Here is a 20497-nt window from a genome sequence, read left to right on the forward strand (position 1 = left end):
AACCTTAGTGAAGACATCGGAGAGGAGGTTTCTGAGAAGATTCCAGGGCATGTTCTTCGAGAGCGGAAATGGGAAACACTCGCACAGAAGACAGTGACAAGTGTGGTGGTGGGGGGGAATTGATGAAAAGTTTGTGGTTTCAGAGTGTGGGGTGCCTGTTCACATTTCACCTATTACATGGACTGTGTGCAAATTGAGAACATTAGAGTGTAAAATAGATCTTGTAATTTGTGTTTTCCTTACAAAATTTGCATATATCTGAAAAGGTATAGTTGGGGGTGAAGGAGCTGTGTGAAATAGTTAATCTTTTCTTGTTTAATAAATGTTTTATTTCTTTGTTAGAAGTTAATCTGACTCATGTGACTGTTCAGTTGCTGCCTTCCAAGTATCTAAACGAAAAAGAAAAATTAGGATCTATCAAGCCAGTTTCCACCCTGGGATCTGACTTGTCCAATAGTATCAGATGGATCTTAACAAAACTGCCACAAAATGAAAGCACATGACTGCTGCCAGGACACAGAGCATTGGCGTGCATGATTCTCTGCCAAATGTTAAAAGCCAACTGAAAGATGAGAGAATATGACCCCTTTCTTTCCAGTAAAGAGCTTCTGTTGCTTGCAAAGCAATGTGCACGCAGCCATCAGCACACTGTACCGTGAGAAAGCCTGCAATGCTAGTAAAATCACTTGCTTTGTCTTCTTGTCTCTGGTGAGAGAGAATGATATATAGTTAGCTCTCTTTGAATACTAAGCCTCAAATGATCTTTCTTGCACAACAATCGTTGGCAAATTGCGAGATGTTGTGAATATCTGCAGATCCAGCCTGGTGTCAGATGCGTATAAGTTCATCACTATGGCCACCTTCACATCCATTGGCAATGCAGATCTGGCCCCCCTCAGAGGTTGCAGTTCTAGCAGTAGCAAGTGCAAGATTTTAGAATGGACATCCCTTAAGACATCTTGTACTTTGTTCTTTGCCAAGGTTCAGGTCAGAGTATTGCTCGCTGAACACACTGGGTGGATATGTCAGCACAATTCCACACATTTAATTAAGACACCTTAACGCATCTATCATCTTACAAGCTAATAAATGAAAATGTCCTTATTTTTGGTTTTCAAACCGAAATTTGCTACGGAAGATTATGGCAAAATGCCCCTCTCCTCTTCCCTCTTCCAGAGATTCACCTGCTTTGCAGCCTCTGCTCATTCTCCAAGTCATAATGTTTTCCAAGGGGAATGCCTACTAGTGCAGATGTCTAGGGTCTACTTGCTTGTGCAGAGCCTTGAAAAGTCCTTCTGCACATGCCACCTCTTTCACCTCAAACATCAAGCACTTGTGGAATCTGAGAAAAGCCAGAAAAATTAACCATCAACTAATTTCTAAGTAGTTCAAGATCCCATAAACTAGTGTTTGTGGGGTTGGTGGGTGCAGGTCCTTCCTGATTTGGAGCCCATGTTCAGATGTGTGAAGTTAAGAGAGTGTTATCTGGAATGATGAGGTCAAAAGTGGCACCGCTGGTATCAAATCAGTGTTGCACACTGATTGAGCATCATGGATCTTCGTGGAAAGTGAAGGAGTCCTATCCAAAATTAGGGTCCTAAATCTAAACAAAGAAAGCTACCGAGGTATGAGACGTGAGTTGGCCAAGATAGCTGGCGAAGCTTCATTAAATTGCCTGACAATGAATAGGCAATGGCTAATATTTAAGGAACAAATGTATGCATTGCAACAGTTATACATCCCTTTCTGTCACAAAAACACAACAAGAAAAGCAGCCCAACCACAGTTTACAAAAGAAATTATAGATGGTATTAGATCCAAAGAGGAGTCCTATAAAGTTGCTAGAAAAAGTAGGCAGCCTGAGGATTGGGAGAAGTTCAATATTCAGCAAAGGTGGACAAAGAGATTGATTAAGAGAGGAAAATAGAACATGAGAGTAAACTTGCAAGTAACATAAAAGCAGACTGTAAAAGCTTATATAAGTATATAAAAAGAAAAAGGTTAGTGAAGACAATATTAAGGAATCAAAGGTCTAGTGAAAAAGAGGAATTGAAGGACATTATTACCAGAAAAATAATGTTGGAGAAATTAATGGGACTAAAAGCTGATAAAACCCCAGGGCTTGATAATCTACATCCCAAAATACTAAAGGAGGTGGCTATGGAAATAGTGGATGCATTGGTTGTCATCTTCCAAATTACTGTAGATTCTGGAATTGTTATTAAAATGGTAATAGATTGGGAAGAAGCAGCTCTCCAAAAGCTCGTGATTCCAAATAAACCTATTGGACTTTAACTTGGTGTTGTGACACTCTTACTAGATTGGGAAAGGTAGACAAAGAAAGGGACCTGGCTGTCCTAATACACCAGTCACTGAAAGCAAACAAGCAGGTAAAGCAAGCAGTTAGGACGGTAAATGGTATATTGGTCCTCACTGCAAGAGGACTTGAGTACAGGAGCAAGGGATCAAGAACAAGTGTCTAGAACAAAGGGTCACAGTCTCAGGATACAGGGTAGGTCATTTAGGACCATGATGAGGAGATACCTCTTCACTCAGAGGATGGTGAACCCATAGAATTCCCTACCACAGAAGGCTATGGAGGCCAAGTCACTAAATATAATTAAAAAGAAAATGAATAAAATTCTAGACTTTAAAGGTGTAAAGGGACATGGGAGTGTGCCAGAGCATGGTGTTCAGATAGAGGATCAACCATGATCATACTAAATGGTGGAGTAGGCTCAAAGGGCTTCTACTTTTCTATGTTCGGTCTACTTTCAAAGGACATTCACTGTGCGCATGCTAATACCTGCACCAATGTGGCATCTGGTGTAATTTGTCCCCACAGTTGTGCTCATGCTATGGACAGACTCTTCGGGTTTTAAAAGCACTTGTAGCACCCAAAAAACAGGCATCAATTTCCCCTGCTTTTCGTGGTTTGCAAAATTCCACATACTTAATTAAGAAACCTTAAGACATCTATCTTCCATGTAACACAACTAGAAGTGAAAATAGACTTATTATTTTTGGTTCCTACTCTAACACTTTCAACCTGAATTCAACATCCATCAGTCTAAATTCTAAACTTTTGCTTTTAATACATGTAGCATTCGTCAATAGTTAATAACTGATAAAATACAGAACACAAATACAGAATCTGTGTCTTTACCTGCAGTTTTTCTGGACACCTGTGTCAATGGACAAGATATTCTGCCATGAGCAGTATCTCAACATACCTAAAAAAAACTCTTCAATTCATTTAAATTAAAGACTAATTAAAGAGAACTTGTACTTACATTTTGGAATCTAACTTCAGCAGAAATCCCAGTCTATCATATTCTGAAAAAGAATAGAAAATACATATAATTCAATAAACCAGCACTACATTTCCCTGAAGGCTAAATATGTGAACAACTTGATATTAATATCAGTAAAAGTAATATTACTTAGATCCGAATCCTAGGCCGCGATTTTCCCATCATGACCCACAACTTCTCTGGCGGGTCGGGGTGGGAGATGCACGTCACCGGCCTTGTTCCGGGATTTGCGCACGCACCGGGAACGCATGTGCATCTCCCAGAGCCGGCGAACAGTCGCCGGTCAGACCACGCTGGAAAACGGCGGGAAGGCAGGTAAGTCATAGAATCATAGAGGTTTACAGCATGGAAACAGGCCCTTCGGCCATGTCCATGCCGCCCTTCTTTTTAAACCCCTAATCTAATTCCAATTGCCCGCATTTGGCCCATATCCCTCTATACCCATCGTACCCATGTAACTATCTAAATGCTTTTTAAAAGACTACTACTACCTCTGGCAGCTTGTTCCAGACACTCACCACCCTCTGTGTGAAAAGATTGCCCCCTGGACACTTTTGTATCTCTCCCCTCTCACCTTAAACCAATGCCCTCTAGTTTTAGACTCCCCTACCTTTGGGAAAAGATATCGACTATCTAGCTGATCTGTGTCCCTCATTATTTTATAGACCTCGATAAGATCACCCCTCAGCCTCCTATGCTCCAGAGAAAAAAATTCCAGTCTATCCAGCCTCTCCATCAAGTCCCGGTAGCATCCTAGTAAATCTTTTCTGCACTCTTTCTAGTTTAATAATATCCTTTCGATAATAGGGTGGCCAGAACTGCACACAGTGTTCCAAGTGTGGCCTTACCAATGTCTTGTACAACTTCAACAAGACATCCCAACTCCTGTATTCAATGTTCTGACAGATGAAACCAAGCATGCTGAATGCCTTCTTCACCACGCTGTCCACCTGTGACTCCACTTTCAAGGAGCTGTGAACATGTACCCTAGATCTCTTTGTTCTGTAACTCTCCCCAACGCCCTACCATTAACTGAGTAAGTCCTGCCCTGGTTCAATCTACCAAAATGCATCACCTCGCATTTGTCTAAATTAAACTCCATCTGCCATTCGTCAGCCCACTGGCCCAATTGATCAAGATCCCGTTGCAATTGGAGATAACTTTCTTCACTGTTCACTATGCCACCAATCTTGGTGTCATCTGCAAACTTATTAACCATGCCTCCTATATTCTCATCCAAATCATTAATATAAATGACAAATAACAGTGGACCCACCACTGATCCCTGAGGCACACCGCAGGTCACAGGCCTCCAGTTTGAAAAACAATCCTCTACAACCACCCTCTGGCTTCTGTCAAGAAGCCAATTTTGTATCCATTTAGATACCGGCCCCTGGATCCCGTGAGATTTAACTTTATGCAACAACCTACCATGCGGTACCTTGTCAAAGGCCTTGCTAAAGTCCATGTAGACAACATCAACTGCACTGCCCTCATCTACCTTCTTGGTTACCCCTTCAAAAAACTCAATCAAATTTGTGAGACATGATTTTCCACTCACAAAGCCATGCTGACTGTCCCTAATCAGTCCTTGCATCTCTAAATGCCTGTAGATCATGTCTCTCAAAATACCTTCCAACAATTTACCCACCACAAATGTGAGGCTCACTGGCCTGTAGTTCCCAGGCTTTTCCCTGCAGCCCTTTTTAAACAAAGGCGCAACATTTGCTACTCTCCAACTTCAGGCACCTCACCTGTGACTATCGATGATTCAAATATCTGGGCTAGGGGACCTGCAATTTCCTCCCTAGCCTCCACAACGTCCTGGGATATACTTCATCAGGTCCCGGGGATTTATCTACCTTGATGCGCTTTAAGACTTCCAGCACCTCCTCCTCTGTAATATGTACACTCCTCAAGACATCAGTATTTATTTCCCCAAGTTCCCGAACATCCATGCTTTTCTCAATAGTAAATACTGATGAGAAATATTCATTTAGGATCTCATCCATCTCTTGTGGATCCACACATAGATGACCTTGTTGATCCTTAAGAGGCCCTACTCTCCTCCTTGTTACTCTTTTGCCCTTTATGTATTTGTAGAAGCTCTTTGGATTCTCCTTTGCCTTATCTGCCAAAACAATCTCGTGTCCCCTTTTGCCCTCCTGATTTCTCTCTTAACTCTACTCCTACACCCACTATACTCTTCAAGGGATTCACTTGATCCCAGCTGCCTTTGCATGTCATGTCCCTCTTTCTACTTCTTGGGCCTCAATATCCCAAGTCATCCAGGGTTCCCTACTTCTGCCAGCCTTGCCCTTCACTCTAAGAGGAATGTGTTTACCCTGAACCTGGTTAACGCACTTTTGAAAACCTGCCACTTCCCAGATGTCCCTTTGCCTTCCCACAGACTCCCCCAATTTGAATCTTTTAAAAATATGTTTTAAATGTATTTTAAATCTAATTATCGGGAACTTTCCGGTCCTGGTTGAATCTCCCACCCCACCAGGAGTAGTTCATTCCGGCGTGGTTTAGACTAACTCCCCACGTTCGGGGAACTAGCGGGAGACCCCGCCAGAATGAAGGGGGGGGGCAATCGGGGCCCCCAGGCATGGGCTCCATGGCAGTGCCAGTCTGTGCCCCCTGGCACTGCCCAAGGGGCAAAGTGCCCATGCCCAGGGGGCACCTTGGCACTGCCCACCGGGCATCGGGCAGTGACAAGGGGCAGGGCCTATTGTAGGCAGGGCCTAGGGGCGATCAGTGAGGAGTGGGGGGGTCCCGCTGCCACTCTGCACACAGGATCGGTCTGGGATGGAGGGAGAGCAGCGATTGGAGCGGGCAGAGGAGGCCACCGGGAGAGCCTGAACATTGGGGCGCTCCGGGTGGGGTGGAGGGGGTGTCAGGGCTGGCCCGGGAATTGTTGTGGGGGCCCTGATCGGGCTGTGGGGGGGGGCTGGAGGGGCAGCACTGCGGAGGTCCTAGGCTGGCCAGCGATTGAGCTGGCCATCAAACAGGGAGCCTGACAGATCAGAGCCACTACGCATGCGCAGAGTTCCAGAACTGTCAGCCTCTGGCGCAAATAGGCCCCGCCCCCTGGGGTTTTAATGAGATTCACGACTGGGACCTCTGCATTGCACAGAGTGCAGAGATTCAGGTGAGAAGCTGAACTGAGAAAACATTCGGGATCTCGAACAGTTTTCCCACCAATTCAGAGCTTTTGGGAGAATCGCGGCCCTAGTTTCAATTTTTCACAAGATTTTCAAACATCTTTGTAAACTTCAAAGAATTATTTTCCAGCATACTTTCAGGGTTTGAAAACAATTAGCTTCTAATATGTTTCAATCCACAAATCTTGATCTAATTGGTATATTCTTATGCATACAACCTCAGGCAGTTTCTGGAGCTGAACACTAAGTGAATATTTAGATTGCATACACAGTTTGTGACAATATTGCAAGTGAAAATGAACTCATCAAATTATATTTAAAGAAACCCACCTAAGTTGCATATCAGAACTCACTATTCCTCTGCCCCAACACCATATCATTATTCTCCTGAATAGATAAGCTTATGAATCTTGGTGTGCTGTTGCTAATTTTTCAGCATGCAAATCAAGAACATGCTGCTTTATGTATTTCTTCAGAATTCCACAGATTTTAGAGATAATGCACAGAAAATGAGTATGGAATTCCCCAAATATAGTACTATGATGATACAGCACGTGGTGAGAGGATTAAGCAAATATATACAACACATTTGGGTTTGGTATAAATGTAAAACCAGTATCACAACATAGTGTGAAGGTTAAACCAACCAACAATACATATGCTATCCAATATTTATATTTAAAAATAGAGGATATGACCTGGACTGCAGGGAGGGCCATGGGTGGCATTGGGTGGGGGGGCGGGATGCTGGGATATACAAAGAAAAGAGAATGCAATAAAAGAATGTCATGTTCAAAATTCAAACTCCCAGCCTTTTAAACCAGAAAATCAGTAGTTGTGGTTCAAAAGCCCCGCTCTTCACAAAATAAGTTCATGATTATCACACTGCCATCGAGAAAAGTTACTGTGCTGAAGAATCCCCTGGGTGCAAACGTGTGATCTTTATCAGCACACTGTCCTTCATTCACAAAACCAGCATCCAAATTCAGAAGAGGCTCAGAGAATTGAATCCTCTTTATAGGAGTTTGAAATGAATGGATTTACAGGACTCTCACCAACCTTTAACAATCAGAGGTCAACAGTACAAAACTGCTCATAATTTAGCATTAATTGGTACTAAGCCAGTAGTCTCACACTTAAGAGCCCATAAGAATGACTCAAAAGGGAGTGACGTTAGGATATTCGGTCCTTCAGAGGGCTAGTACAAAAGGCCTCCTTCTGTGCTATAACCATTCTATAATTGTATTGAACAGAAGAGCAGGCTCGATGTGCAGTAAGTCTACTCCTGCTCCTATTTATCTTATTTTATTAAGCAAATATTTCAGACCACCAGCCTGCCAGAGTAGCAGTCAGTTGATATCAGCAGCAGCACCTCCATTGATATATTGGATTGGCACCTATTTTATTCACTGTAACTCACTGTAAACAATAAGTACTGGAATCCCTCCATGAGCTGATGCTCATATTGAGGTATCCATTATTTTGATTTCCAACTATTTTACTGCTTTTGAGAGAATATTTCAGGAACTCACTGTGACACATTAGCCAATTTTACTTTAATCCTAGAAGATTTATGCCGGATAGCCTGGTTTTAGCACAGCAGCACCTAGCTAATCTCAGAAGCACTTTGCTTGGCTATTTTTTTATGCTTGCCCAAAAAGGAATTACAACTTTTCTTTAGATTGCCAACCTACCTCCTTTCTGAATTCAGTTTAGAATTACTTCCATCCTGCACTCATCAGAACAGATGCAAGAATGCCATATTTTAAAGGGCGCAACAATTTATGCTGATTAGCACCCTCTTCTCATGCAGTATAAATTGTTGCTCCTTTTGAAATCTGGCATTCTTGCATCTAACCTGATAAGTGTAAGACAAAAAGCTTCACCTTCTTTATCAGCAATACTCAAGTTCTGTACTACCAAGTGATTATAATTATTGCTCTATTATCAGTTTAGATTTATGTTTTATGTTTTACTCTATCTATTTGGAAAACTCCATAATGTTTCCCAAATTATCTTCTGGCTGCTGTTTGATTTCTTTCTTCAAAATAAATTCATATTGACTTTTTCCCGAGGGATGTTTTGTAATGTAGTTAATGGAAAATGTTGTTATTGGCATCATCACAGAATACAATTAGTCTGGACAATGGGCAAAGCACAAATTCGGAGAAATATTTTGGTACAAGATTGAAATTAGTAGAAATAGAAATTAGTTTGCAGATTGCTTTCGTCAAACAACCGCTGGTCATGAGACCACACACACTGAATGAAAAACAAAAAAGGAGCTGAGTCTGACAGAGTTAACCCCACACTTTTAACTCCAGCAATTCTTGTGTTAAATGAATTAGGCCAAAAGTGTTTATACTGAGAGCTGTCACCACCTGCATCTAAACCCTCCTTCCTATTGCGCACAGTGCATGTCTTGACATATTCCTGTCAATCTCTTTGAAAGTGGTCATTCACATCACTGACGGTGATGACAGTACTCACTCAACACCTGATCATATTTTATATATACGGTCACTGTCTAATTAGAATATGGGAACAGAAGAAAGACTTACCCTGTACAGACTGTTATACATCAGAAGAAACTAGAAGACAACTGCAATCCACACATTCTGATATGTGCACAGTGTTTAGAAATAATACTTTTTCACCTGTACAAATTGCTTATATTTTTAGGATAAACTGTAGGATTGACAGCTGTCTACTATTTTAGAATTGTGAATGCAAAATTGAGTATATTTCAAATTTTACTGTTTTATCCTATTACTCCCAATCTATACATGAATAACATCATAGCTGCATTTATTATAACACTTTATACATCCATTCCTAGGACAAAAAAGCTTATGATGTTTTGAGAAGTGGATTTTTAAAAATCATCTCAAATCCTCTAGCGCAGTGGCATTTGTCATCATCACTGGCATCAAAAGTAATTAACTTCCATGGACACGTTAAGGAAACACCAAAAGCAGCTTCCAACTGAGCATCTGAAAAGTCATTTGTCCCATCATGTTTGCACCAGCTCTCTGCAAGAGCAATTTAACCAGCCCCATTCTCCACAGCCCCACAAATCTTTCCTCTTCAGGTTTTTTTTTATTTGTTCATGGATGGGACAACATTTATTGCCTATCCTAAATTGCCCTGGAACTGAGTGGTTTGGTAAGCCATTTAAGTGTGCAATTGGCGAGACGAGGTAATGACAGCAGATTTCCTTCCCTAAAAGTACATCAGTGAACCAGGTGGATCTTTACGACAATTGACAATGGTTCCATGGTCATCATTAGACTTTTAATTCCAGATATTTTATTGAATTCAAATTTCACTATCTGTTGTGGTGGGATTCAAACCCAGGTCCCCAAAGAATTACCCTGGGTCTCTGGATTACTAGCCCAGTGGCAATATCACTACACCATCGCCTGCCCTTAAGTTCTCTTTTGACAGCCATCCTTTCAAACAATTAACTCCAGATCTTAACCAGTCACTGCATAAAAAAGTTCTTCCTCACGTCAACTTTGAATCTGTTGCCAATTACTTTAAATTAGTTCCTTCTGGTTCTCCATTTTTCTTCAATGGAAACGGTTTCTCTCCATCTACTTAGTCTAGACACCTATTTTGATTTTGAACACCTGTATCAAATCTCTCAAACTTTTCTTTTCTAAGGGGAACAACCCCAGCAATGCATCCATCCACCTAACTGAAGAGCCTCATCCCAGGAACCATTTTCCGAAATATTTCTGCACCCTCTCTGAAACTAACACATTCGTTTTACAGTGCAGTGCTCAATACTTCAGTTAAAGCAAAACAAGTTCATCATAAGATTACAAAAGCCATAGATTACTGTTGTTACAATATTGTGGCTAATACACCTTTAATCTCAATGACGATGATGCCTCCCGACCAAGGCAACTATAACCAGTTTATTTTTTATTAGTGTCGCACTACAATGAAAATCCCCTAGTCGTCACACTCCAGCGCCTGTTCGGGTACACTGAGGGAGAATTTAGCATGGCCAATGCACCTAACCAGCATGACTTTCGAACAGTGGGAGGAAACCGGAGCACGCAGACACGAGGAGAACATGCAGGCTCCGCACAGCCAGTGACCCAAGCTGGGATCTAGGTAATTGGGATAAACCAATGGATAACACAATTCCCTCAAATGGCATTCAACATATACAACAGGGGTGGGGAGTGTAGAGCCTAGACTCGCCAGAGAGCCCGGCTGCAGAGTGCAGAGTGCTGAAATTGAGAGATTGCCTCCCGATCACCGGCACCAAACACCCCCGCAATCGCAAGCCCCACCACTAGCCCCCACAGAGTCTGCCTTTACAAGAACAAAGAACAAAGAAAATTACAGCACAGGAACAGGCCCTTCGGCCCTCCAAGCCTGCACCGACCATGCTGCCTGACTTAACTAACATCCCCTACCCTTCCAGGGACCATAGCCCTCTAATCCCATCCTATTCATGTGCTTGTCAAGACGCCCCTTAAAAGTCACTACCGTATCCGCTTCCACTACCTCCCCTGGCAACGAGTTCTAGGCACCCACTACTCTCTGTGTAAAATCTGCCTCGTACATCTCCTTTAAACCTTGCTCCTCGCACCTTAAACCTATTCCCCCTAGTAATTGACTCTTCCACCCTGAGAAAAAGCTTCTGACTATCCACTCTGTCCATGCCTCTCATAATCTTGTAGACTTCTATCAGGTCTCCCCCTAACCTCCGTTGCTCCAGTGAGAACAAACCAGGTTTCTCCAATCTCTCCTCATAGCTAATGCCCTCCATACCAGGCAACATCCTGGTAAATCTTTTCTGTACCCTCTCCAAAGCCACCACATCCTTCTGGTAGTGTGGCGACCAGAATTGAACACTATATTCCAAGTGTGGCCTAACTAAGGTTCTATAAAGCTGCAACAACTTGCCAATTTTTAAACTCAATACCCTGGCCGATGAAGGCATGCATGCCGTATGCCTTCTTGACTACCTTCTCCACCTGCGTTGCCACTTTCAGTGACCTGTGTACCTGAACACCCAGGTCCCTTTGCCTATCAATACTCTTAAGGGTTCTGCCATTTAGTGTATATTTCCCATCTGTATTAGACCTTCCAAAATGCATTACCATAAGACCATAAGACCATAAGACATAGAAGCGGAAGTAAGGCCATTCGGCCCATCGAGTCCACTCCACCATTCAATCATGGTTGATTTCAACTCCATTTACCCGCTCTCTCCCCATAGCCCTTAATTCCTCGAGAAATCAAGAATTTATCAATTTCTGTCTTGAAGACGCTCAACGTCTCGGCCTCCACAGCCCTCTGTGGCAATGAATTCCACAGACCCACCACTCTCTGGCTGAAGAAATTTCTCCTCATCTCTGTTCTAAAGTGACTCCCTTTTATTCTAAGGCTGTGCCCCCGCGTCCTAGTCTCCCCTGTTAATGGAAACAACTTCCCTACGTCCATCCTATCTAAGCCGTTCATTATCTTGTAAGTTTCTATCAGATCTCCCCTCAACCTCCTAAACTCCAATGAATATAATCCCACGATCCTCAGACGTTCATCGTATGTCAGGCCTACCATTCCTGGGATCATCCGTGTGAATCTCCGCTGGACCCGCTCCAGTGCCAGTATGTCCTTCCTGAGGTGTGGGGCCCAAAATTGCTCACAGTACTCCAAATGGGGCCTAACCAGTGCTTTATAAAGCCTCAGAAGTACATCCCTGCTTTTGTATTCCAAGCCTCTTGAGATAAATGACAACATTACATTTGCTTTCTTAATTACGGACTCAACCTGCAAGTTTACCTTTAGAGAATCCTGGACTAGGACTCCCAAGTCCCTTTGCACTTTAGCATTATGAGTTTTGTCACCGTTTAGAAAATAGTCCATGCCTCTATTCTTTTTTCCAAAGTGTACGACCTCGCACTTGCCCACGTTGAATTTCATCAGCCACTTCTTGGACCACTCTCCTAAATTGTCTAAATCTTTCTGCAGCCTCCCCACCTCCTCAATACTACCTGCCCCTCCACCTATCTTTGTATCATCGGCAAACTTGGCCAGAATGCTCCCAGTCCCGTCATCTAGATCGTTAATATATAAAGAGAACAGCTGTGGCCCCAACACTGAACCCTGCGGGACACCACTTGTCACCGGTTGCCATTCTGAGAAAGAACCTTTTATCCCAACTCTCTGCCTTCTGTCTGACAGCCAATCGTCAATCCATGTTAGTACCTTGCCTCGAATACCATGGGCCCTTATTTTACTCAGCAGTCTCCCGTGAGGCACCTTGTCAAAGGCCTTTTGGAAGTCAAGATAGATAACATCCATTGGCTCTCCTTGGTCTAACCTATTTGTTATCTCTTCAAAGAACTCTAACAGGTTTGTCAGGCACGACCTCCCCTTACTAAATCCATGCTGACTTGTCTTAATCCGACCCTGCACTTCCAAGAATTTAGAAATCTCATCCTTAACGATGGATTCTAGAATTTTGCCAACAACTGAGGTTAGGCTAATTGGCCTATAATTTTCCATCTTTTTTCTTGTTCCCTTCTTGAACAGTGGGGTTACAACAGCGATTTTCCAATCCTCTGGGACTTTCCCTGACTCCAGTGACTTTTGAAAGATCATAACTAACGCCTCCACTATTTCTTCAGCTATCTCCTTTAGAACTCTAGGATGTAGCCCATCTGGGCCCGGAGATTTATCAATTTTCAGACCTTTTAGTTTCTCTAGCACTTTCTCCTTTGTGATGGCAACCATATTCAACTCTGCCCCCTGACTTTCCTGAATTGTTGGGATATTACTCATGTCTTCTACTGTGAAGACTGACGCAAAGTACTTATTAAGTTCCTCAGCTATTTCCTTGTCTCCCATCACTAGATTACCAGCGTCATTTTGGAGCGGCCCAATGTCTACTTTTGCCTCCCGTTTGTTTTTAATGTATTTAAAGAAACTTTTACTATCATTCCTAATGTTACTGGCTAGCCTACCTTCATATTTGATCCTCTCCTTCCTTATTTCTCTCTTTGTTATCCTCTGTTTGTTTTTATAGCCTTCCCAATCTTCTGACTTCCCACTACTCTTTGCCACATTATAGGCTCTCTCTTTTGCCTTGATGCATTCCCTGACTTCCTTTGTCAGCCATGGCTGCCTAATCCCCCCTCTGATAACCTTTCTTTTGTTTGGGATGAACCTCTGCACTGTGTCCTCAATTACTCCCAGAAACTCCTGCCATTGCTGTTCTACTGTCTTTCCCATTAGGCTCTGCTTCCAGTCGATTTTTGTCAGTTCCTCCCTCATGCGCCTGTAATTACCTTTATTTAACTGTAGAACCTTCACATCTGATTCTGCCTTCCTTCTTTCAAATTGCAGACTGAATTCTACCATATTATGATCACTGCTTCCTAAGTGTTCCCTTACTTTAAGATCTTTTATCACGTCTGGCTCATTACATAACACTAAGTCCAGAATAGCCTGTTCCCTCGTGGGCTCCATCACAAGCTGTTCCAAAAAGCCATCCTGTAAACATTCAATGAATTCCCTTTCTTTGGGTCCACTGGCAACATTATTTACCCAGTCCACCTGCATATTGAAATCCCCCATGATCACTGTGACCTTGCCTTTCTGACATGCCCTTTCTATTTCGTGGTGCATTTTGTGCCCCTGGTCCTGACCACTGTCAGGAGGCCTGTACATAACTCCCATTATGGTTTTTTTGCCTTTGTGGTTCCTCAACTCTACCCACACAGACTCACATTTGTCCGGATTAAACTCCATCTGCCATCTCTCTGCCCAAGTCTCCAACTGATCTATATCCTGCTGTATTCTCTGATGGTCCTCATCGCTATCTGCAAATCCACCAACCTTTGTGTCGCCCGCAAACTTACTAATCAATCCAGTTACATTTTCCTCCAAATCATTTATATATATATTACAAACAGCAAAGGTCCTAGCACTGATCCCTGAGGAACACCACTTGTCACAGCCCTCCATTCAGAAACACACCCTTCCACTGTTACCCTCTGTCTTCTTTGACCGAGCCAGTTTTGTATCCACCTTGCTAGCTCACCTCTGATCCCAAGCGACTTCACCTTCTGCACCAGTCTGCCATGAGGGATCTTGTCAAAGGCCTTACTGAAGTCCATGTAGACAACATCCACTGCCCTACCCTCATCAATCATCTTCGTCACTTCCCCGAAAAACTCGATCAAGTTCGTGAGACATGACCTCCCCTTCACAAAACCATGTTGCCTCTCGCTGATACGTCCACTTGTTTCCAAGTGGGAATAAATCCTGTCTCGAAGAATCCTCTCCAATAATTTCCCTACCACTGATGTAAGGCTCACCGGCCTGTAATTACCTGGATTATTCTTGCTACCCTTCTTAAACAAAGGAACAACATTGGCTATTCTTCAATCCTCTGGGACCTCCCCTGTAGCCAGTGAGGATACAAAGATTTCTCTCAAGGCCCCAGCAATTTCCTCCCTTGCCTCTCTCAGTATTCTGGGGTATATCCCATCAGGACCTGGGGACTTGTCTACCTTAATGTTTCTCAAGAACCCCAATACCTCCTCCTTTTTGATCTCAACACGACTCAAACTATCTACACATCCTTTCCCAGACTCATCATCCACCAAGTCCTTCTCTTAGGTGAATACTGACTCAAAGTACGCATTTAATACCTCACCCACTTCCTCTGGCTCCACGCATAGATTCCCACCCTTGTTCTTGAATGGGCCAACCCTCTCCCTGGCTACCCTCTTGCTCTTTATATATGTATAAAAGGCCTTGGGATTTTCCTTAATCCTGCTGGCCAATGCTTTTTCATGATCCCTTTTAACCCTTCTTACTCCTTGCTTAAGTTTGTTTCTACTTTCCTTGTATTCCACACTTGCTTCCTGTATTCCCAGCCTCCTAGCTTTGACAAATGCTTCCTTTTTCTTTTTGACTAGGCCCACAATATCGCTCGTTATCCAGGTTCCCAAAACCTGCCATACTTATCCTTCATCATTACAGGAATGTGCCGGTCCTGAATCCCTATCAACTTACACTTGAAAGCCTCCCACATGCCAGATGTTGATTTGCCCTCAAATATCTGCCCCCAATCTACATTCTTCAGTTCCTGCCTAATATTTTGGTAATTAGCCTTCCCCAAATTTAGCACCTTAACTTGAGGACAACACTTATCTTTATCCATCAGTACCTTAAAGCTTACTGAATTGTGGTCACTGTTCCCGAACTGCTCCCCTACTGAAACATCGACCACCTGGCTGGGCTCATTCCCCAATACCAGGTCCAGTATGGCCCCTTCCCTAGTTGGACTATCTACATACTGTTTCAAGAAGCCCTCCTGGATGCTCCTCACAAACTCTGCCCTATCCACGCCCCTAGCACTAAGTGAGTCCCAGTCAATATAGGGGAAATTAAAATCTCCCACCACAACAACCCTGTTACTTTTACACCGTGCCAAAATCTGCCTACATATCTGTTCCTCAATCTCCTGCTGGCAGTTGGGTGATTTATAGTACACCCCCAACATTGTGACTACACCTTTCCTATTCCTGAGCTCTACCCATATTGCCTTGCTGTATGAGCCCTCCGAGGTGTCCTCCCAGAGTACAGCTGTGATATTCTCCTTAGTAAGAGTTTTAACAACACCAGGTTAAAGTCCAACAGGTTTATTTGGTAGCAAATGCCACTAGCTTTCTCCTTAACCATATTCTCCTCAAGGCATATTTTCCTTAACCAGTAGTGCAACTCCCCCACCCCTTTTACATCCCACTCTATCCCGCCTGAAACATCTGTATCCTGGACTGTTAAGCTGCCAATCCTGTCCTTCCCTTAACCAAGTCTCTGTAATGGCAACAACATCATCGTTCCTAGTACTAATCCAAGCTCTAAATTCATCTGCCTTACCTGTTACACTTCTCACATTGAAACAAATGCACTTCAGTCCACCAGACCCCCTCTGATTAGCAATCCCTCCCAGCCTACTGATTCTCTGAGTCATACTGGCCCTACTCTCTGGTTCCCCTTCAGCTAATTCACCTTTGCTTTGGTTCCCACCCCCCCGACCAAACTAGTTTAAATCCTCCCATGTGACACTAGCAAACCTCCCGGGCAGAATATTTCTGCCATTCCAGTTTAGATGCAACCCATCCTTCTTGTACAGGTCCCATCTCTTTCCGCCCCGGAAGAGACCCCAATGGTCCAGATATCTGAAACCCTCCCTCCTACACCAGCTGTTTAGCCACATGTTGAGCTGCACTATCTTCCTATTCCTAGCCTCACTAGCACGTGGCACGGGGAGTAATCCTGAGATTACAACCCTAGAGGTCCTGCTTTTTAACTTTCTACCTAACTCCCTAAACTGCTGCTGCAGGACCTCATCACTCTTCCTGCCTATGTCGTTAGTACCAATAAGTACCACGACCTCTGGCTGTTCACCCTCTCCCTTCAGAATGCTTTCTGTCCGTTCAGAGACATCCTGGACCCTGGCACCAGGGAGGCAACATGCCATCCTGGAGTCTCTTTCACGTCCACAGAAACGCCTATCTGCACCCCTAACTATAGACTCCCCTATAACTATTGCTCTAGTGCCCTTTGTCCCTCCCCGCTTAACAACAGAGCCAGTTGTGGTGCCACTGCTTTGGCTGCTGTTACTGGTATCCCCTGATAGCCCATCTCCCCCAGCAGTATCCAAAACGGTATACTTGTTAGAAAGGGAGATGACCACAGGGGACTCCTGCACTGACTGCCTGACCCTTCTGGCAGTCACCCATCTATCAGCCTGCACCTTTGATGTGACCACGTCTCTAAAGCTCCTATCTATGATGCTTTCCGCCTCCTTCATGCTCTTAAGTGCATCCAACTGCTGCTCCAACCTATCCATGCGGTCTGTAAGGAGCTGCAATTGGGTGCACTTCCTGCAGACATAGTCGTCCGAGACCCTGGAAGCGTCTCGGATCTCCCACATCTCACGTGCAGCATTTAACCCCACTGACTGACATTTTGAGCACCAATTAAATTATTTGAAAAAATGTATAAAACTCTTAGCTTCACTTTTACCTTCTCACAGTGGCCTTTTTTTTTGGTTAGAGGTTATTTCCCCCCCCCCCCCACCCCCCACCCCCAACCCCCACCCATCTGGCTCTGCCCAGGTGAGGCCCCGCTCCCCATGAGGCCCCGTCCGCTTGGCACTGCCTGGTGGGCACTCCAAGAGTGCCAGGCCTGCACTGCCAGGGTCTCAGGCTGGCAGTGCCTGGCTGGCACTGTCCAAGGGGCACTGTTCCCTCCACCCCCGACCACCCGCGGAGCCTCAATGGCCTCCAGTCGCACTGGCGAGGTCAGGGACGGGTTTTTCAAATTTTTTGGGTCCTGCTTAAATTTCCCACCTTGCTACGCCAGTTGAGTAGCGTAGCAGGGTGGGAAAATCGCGCCCGACATGTTTCTGATCAACCCTAACGGTTTCATGCCTTTCTGTCAATCCTGATCCCCAAATGACAAGTCACCACCTACACAGAATGAATTTTCAACTTTCAAGTGGTTAATTAAGGTATATGTTACAAGTTTTTATTACCTGAGCATATGGCAGATACATGATCTACAGTATCAGATTATAAAAGCAAACCAAGCCACACACAGCTACATAGTGCTAGTTATGTCAGCCAACATCATGAGTGATAGATTTCACACTTTTCAGTGGGCATTTTGTTTGCACAAAGTGTATTGATGATTGGAAGGTCATTCGAACAGCACACTGTACAAATGGCCCACATAAAGCATCATCAAGACATGGTGTGAAATGAGAGTGTTTTGGCTGTTGTAAAATGTTACCAAATGGGGAGAGGAGGGGAAATAAGTGTGCCTGGGCTGCACGGCGACACAGTGATTAGCACTGCTGCATCACAGCGCCAGGGACCCGGGTTCGATTCCCGGCTTGGGTCACTGTCTGTGCGGAGTCTGCACGTTCTCCCCGTGTCTGCGTGGGTTTCCTCCGGGTGCTCCGGTTTCCTCCCACGTGCTGGTTAGGTGAATTGGCCCGAACAGGCGCCGGAGTGTAGCGACTAGGGGAATTTCTCAGTAACTTCATTGCAGCATTAATGTAAGCCTTCCTTGTGACTAATAATAAATAAACTTTAAACCATTTAGGATCTTCCTGACAGGCCTGTGTGGGAGTATCAACATGCTTGGGACATGGATTTGTAGCTTAAATTCTCTCCATGACCTCGAGATGTGCTATCAAGGGGAGGCGTCAGACAATGGTCGAGTAATTGCCAACACAAAATTCAGGTACTTGGAGATTGAGGGTATGGGAACAAAAATAAATTCTCACAGAAAAAATGGAAATACATTAGCTGTGGCCTGGTGTGGGGGAGGGTTATATGAGAGAGATCTGCTTTCAGGACTCTGTGAAAAGTTTTTATTGCGTCTTTGCTGGCAATAATCTGAGGTCAATAGAACGCTAGATTTAAAAGCTCACCATAGCACTGGACAAAGGTGAAGAGTGAGGTTTTCTTTATAATCATAACAAGCTGATTGCAAAGCTCTTTATATGACATATGATAATTAATGCAACACTTTAGTTGAATGATGTAGGTGTAGGAGAGGTCAAAGAGAAAACAAGGGGCTATAACTTCTGAGCTCCAGGATGTAGTATTGTGGGGACACTGGGAAACCCCTTTGCAAGTTTACTGGCAAGGTTTGCACGGCAATTGCCCAGAAGTACAGACTTCTCCTGGGCAATTTTCCTGCACTGGGAACCATCCAAAAATGTGTTTTGAATCACCCCACCCAAACCCCTCCTCTGGAGTCCCTTGCCTCCTTGCAAGACCCAAAGTGACCACCCCCCCCCATCCCAATCCCAAGGCACAACTCCCTCCACTCTAAGATCCGACCTGACCCCCTCATCCACCCAGAGGCCTGACCACCCCCCTACCCTGAAATCCTTCAGCCCTCACCCCCCAAGTCTTTCCCCCAAACCCCCCACAAAACTCCAGGGCCTGATACTTCTCACCTCGAAATCCTTCTGTCACAACTGAGACCTGACCCATCTACCCCCAAATGCTCCCATTCAACCCTGCAAATTCTACCAACTTAGCTAATCCCTGGTCTTTCAAGGACCTTTAACTTACCTGGTTTACAACAGCTCGTGTTGCAATGCTCTGATCTTGCCCGGCCTGATTTAAAGCTTGCAAATAAATTTGGGTAAGAAAGTCGGAGCGGAGTGGTAATCTGACTCGGGCTGCCACTCTGTGCAAGTTCAGGCCCAAGGTTTCAGATGAAGCAAGTTGTAGAGTCTAAGAGTATAAAGTGCGAAACAGATGTTTGAAACAGCAAACATCATCATAACAATTCGGAGTAGGCAATTTAGATCTTCAAACCTGCTCCGATATTTAATACGATCATGGCTAATCTCATCTCAACTTCAACTTCACTTACCTGCCCATTCACCATAGCCTTTCAAAAAAGGTTAAAATGAGCGGTACTACTCATTTTATAACCTTGTCAATCACTCTAATCTGAAATCCCAGGGGAACTTAAGTAAACAAAAGTCCTTTAACTCTACTTAACATAACCACTTGCACTGTTAAAATGAGTAATTATCCTGCTTCCCCAGCATCTGAACTGTATTCCTTCCAGTCATACAAACTACCTGTAGCATAAAGCTGGATTTTAAACATTCTCGTAAAACATAAAAACACAATATATACATGCCATTTGCACATTTTGATGGCAAGAGGTCAATTTGAAAGCATGCATAATTGCAGAGAAATATAAGACATCCACAACTTAAGTGCCTAGTCTTGTAAGATACTAAATCATTAGGTGATACGAGAATATGTTTAAATTGCTTAAAGAAAACTGCCAGACAAACACTAATCTAATCCCATGGCGCATCTTTCCAAACTGTTTAAAGGGTTGACAATGATTAACAAATTTTAGATGAATTCTCTAGTTGTTCACTTACCCAAGTCTGATTCAATTCAAGAAATAAAGAAAATAGCCATCTATATC

At 43.8% G+C, this 20497-nt stretch overlaps 1 protein-coding gene across 20 annotated transcripts in view; it reads right to left on the minus strand.

Annotated features, from left to right (window-relative positions):
* Positions 1-20497, minus strand: part of st3gal3a (ST3 beta-galactoside alpha-2,3-sialyltransferase 3a) — a 523890-nt gene that overhangs the window by 334933 nt on the left and 168460 nt on the right. For all 20 annotated transcript variants that reach the window (XM_078218767.1, XM_078218753.1, XM_078218760.1 and 17 more), the window contains one exon: positions 3294-3336. In XM_078218767.1, coding sequence (XP_078074893.1) covers positions 3294-3336 — 43 coding nt within the window. The remainder of the gene's footprint in view (positions 1-3293; positions 3337-20497) is intronic.

This window comes from Mustelus asterias, chromosome 8 (genome assembly GCF_964213995.1).
Source record: "Mustelus asterias chromosome 8, sMusAst1.hap1.1, whole genome shotgun sequence".
Classification (NCBI taxonomy): Eukaryota; Metazoa; Chordata; class Chondrichthyes; order Carcharhiniformes; family Triakidae; genus Mustelus; species Mustelus asterias.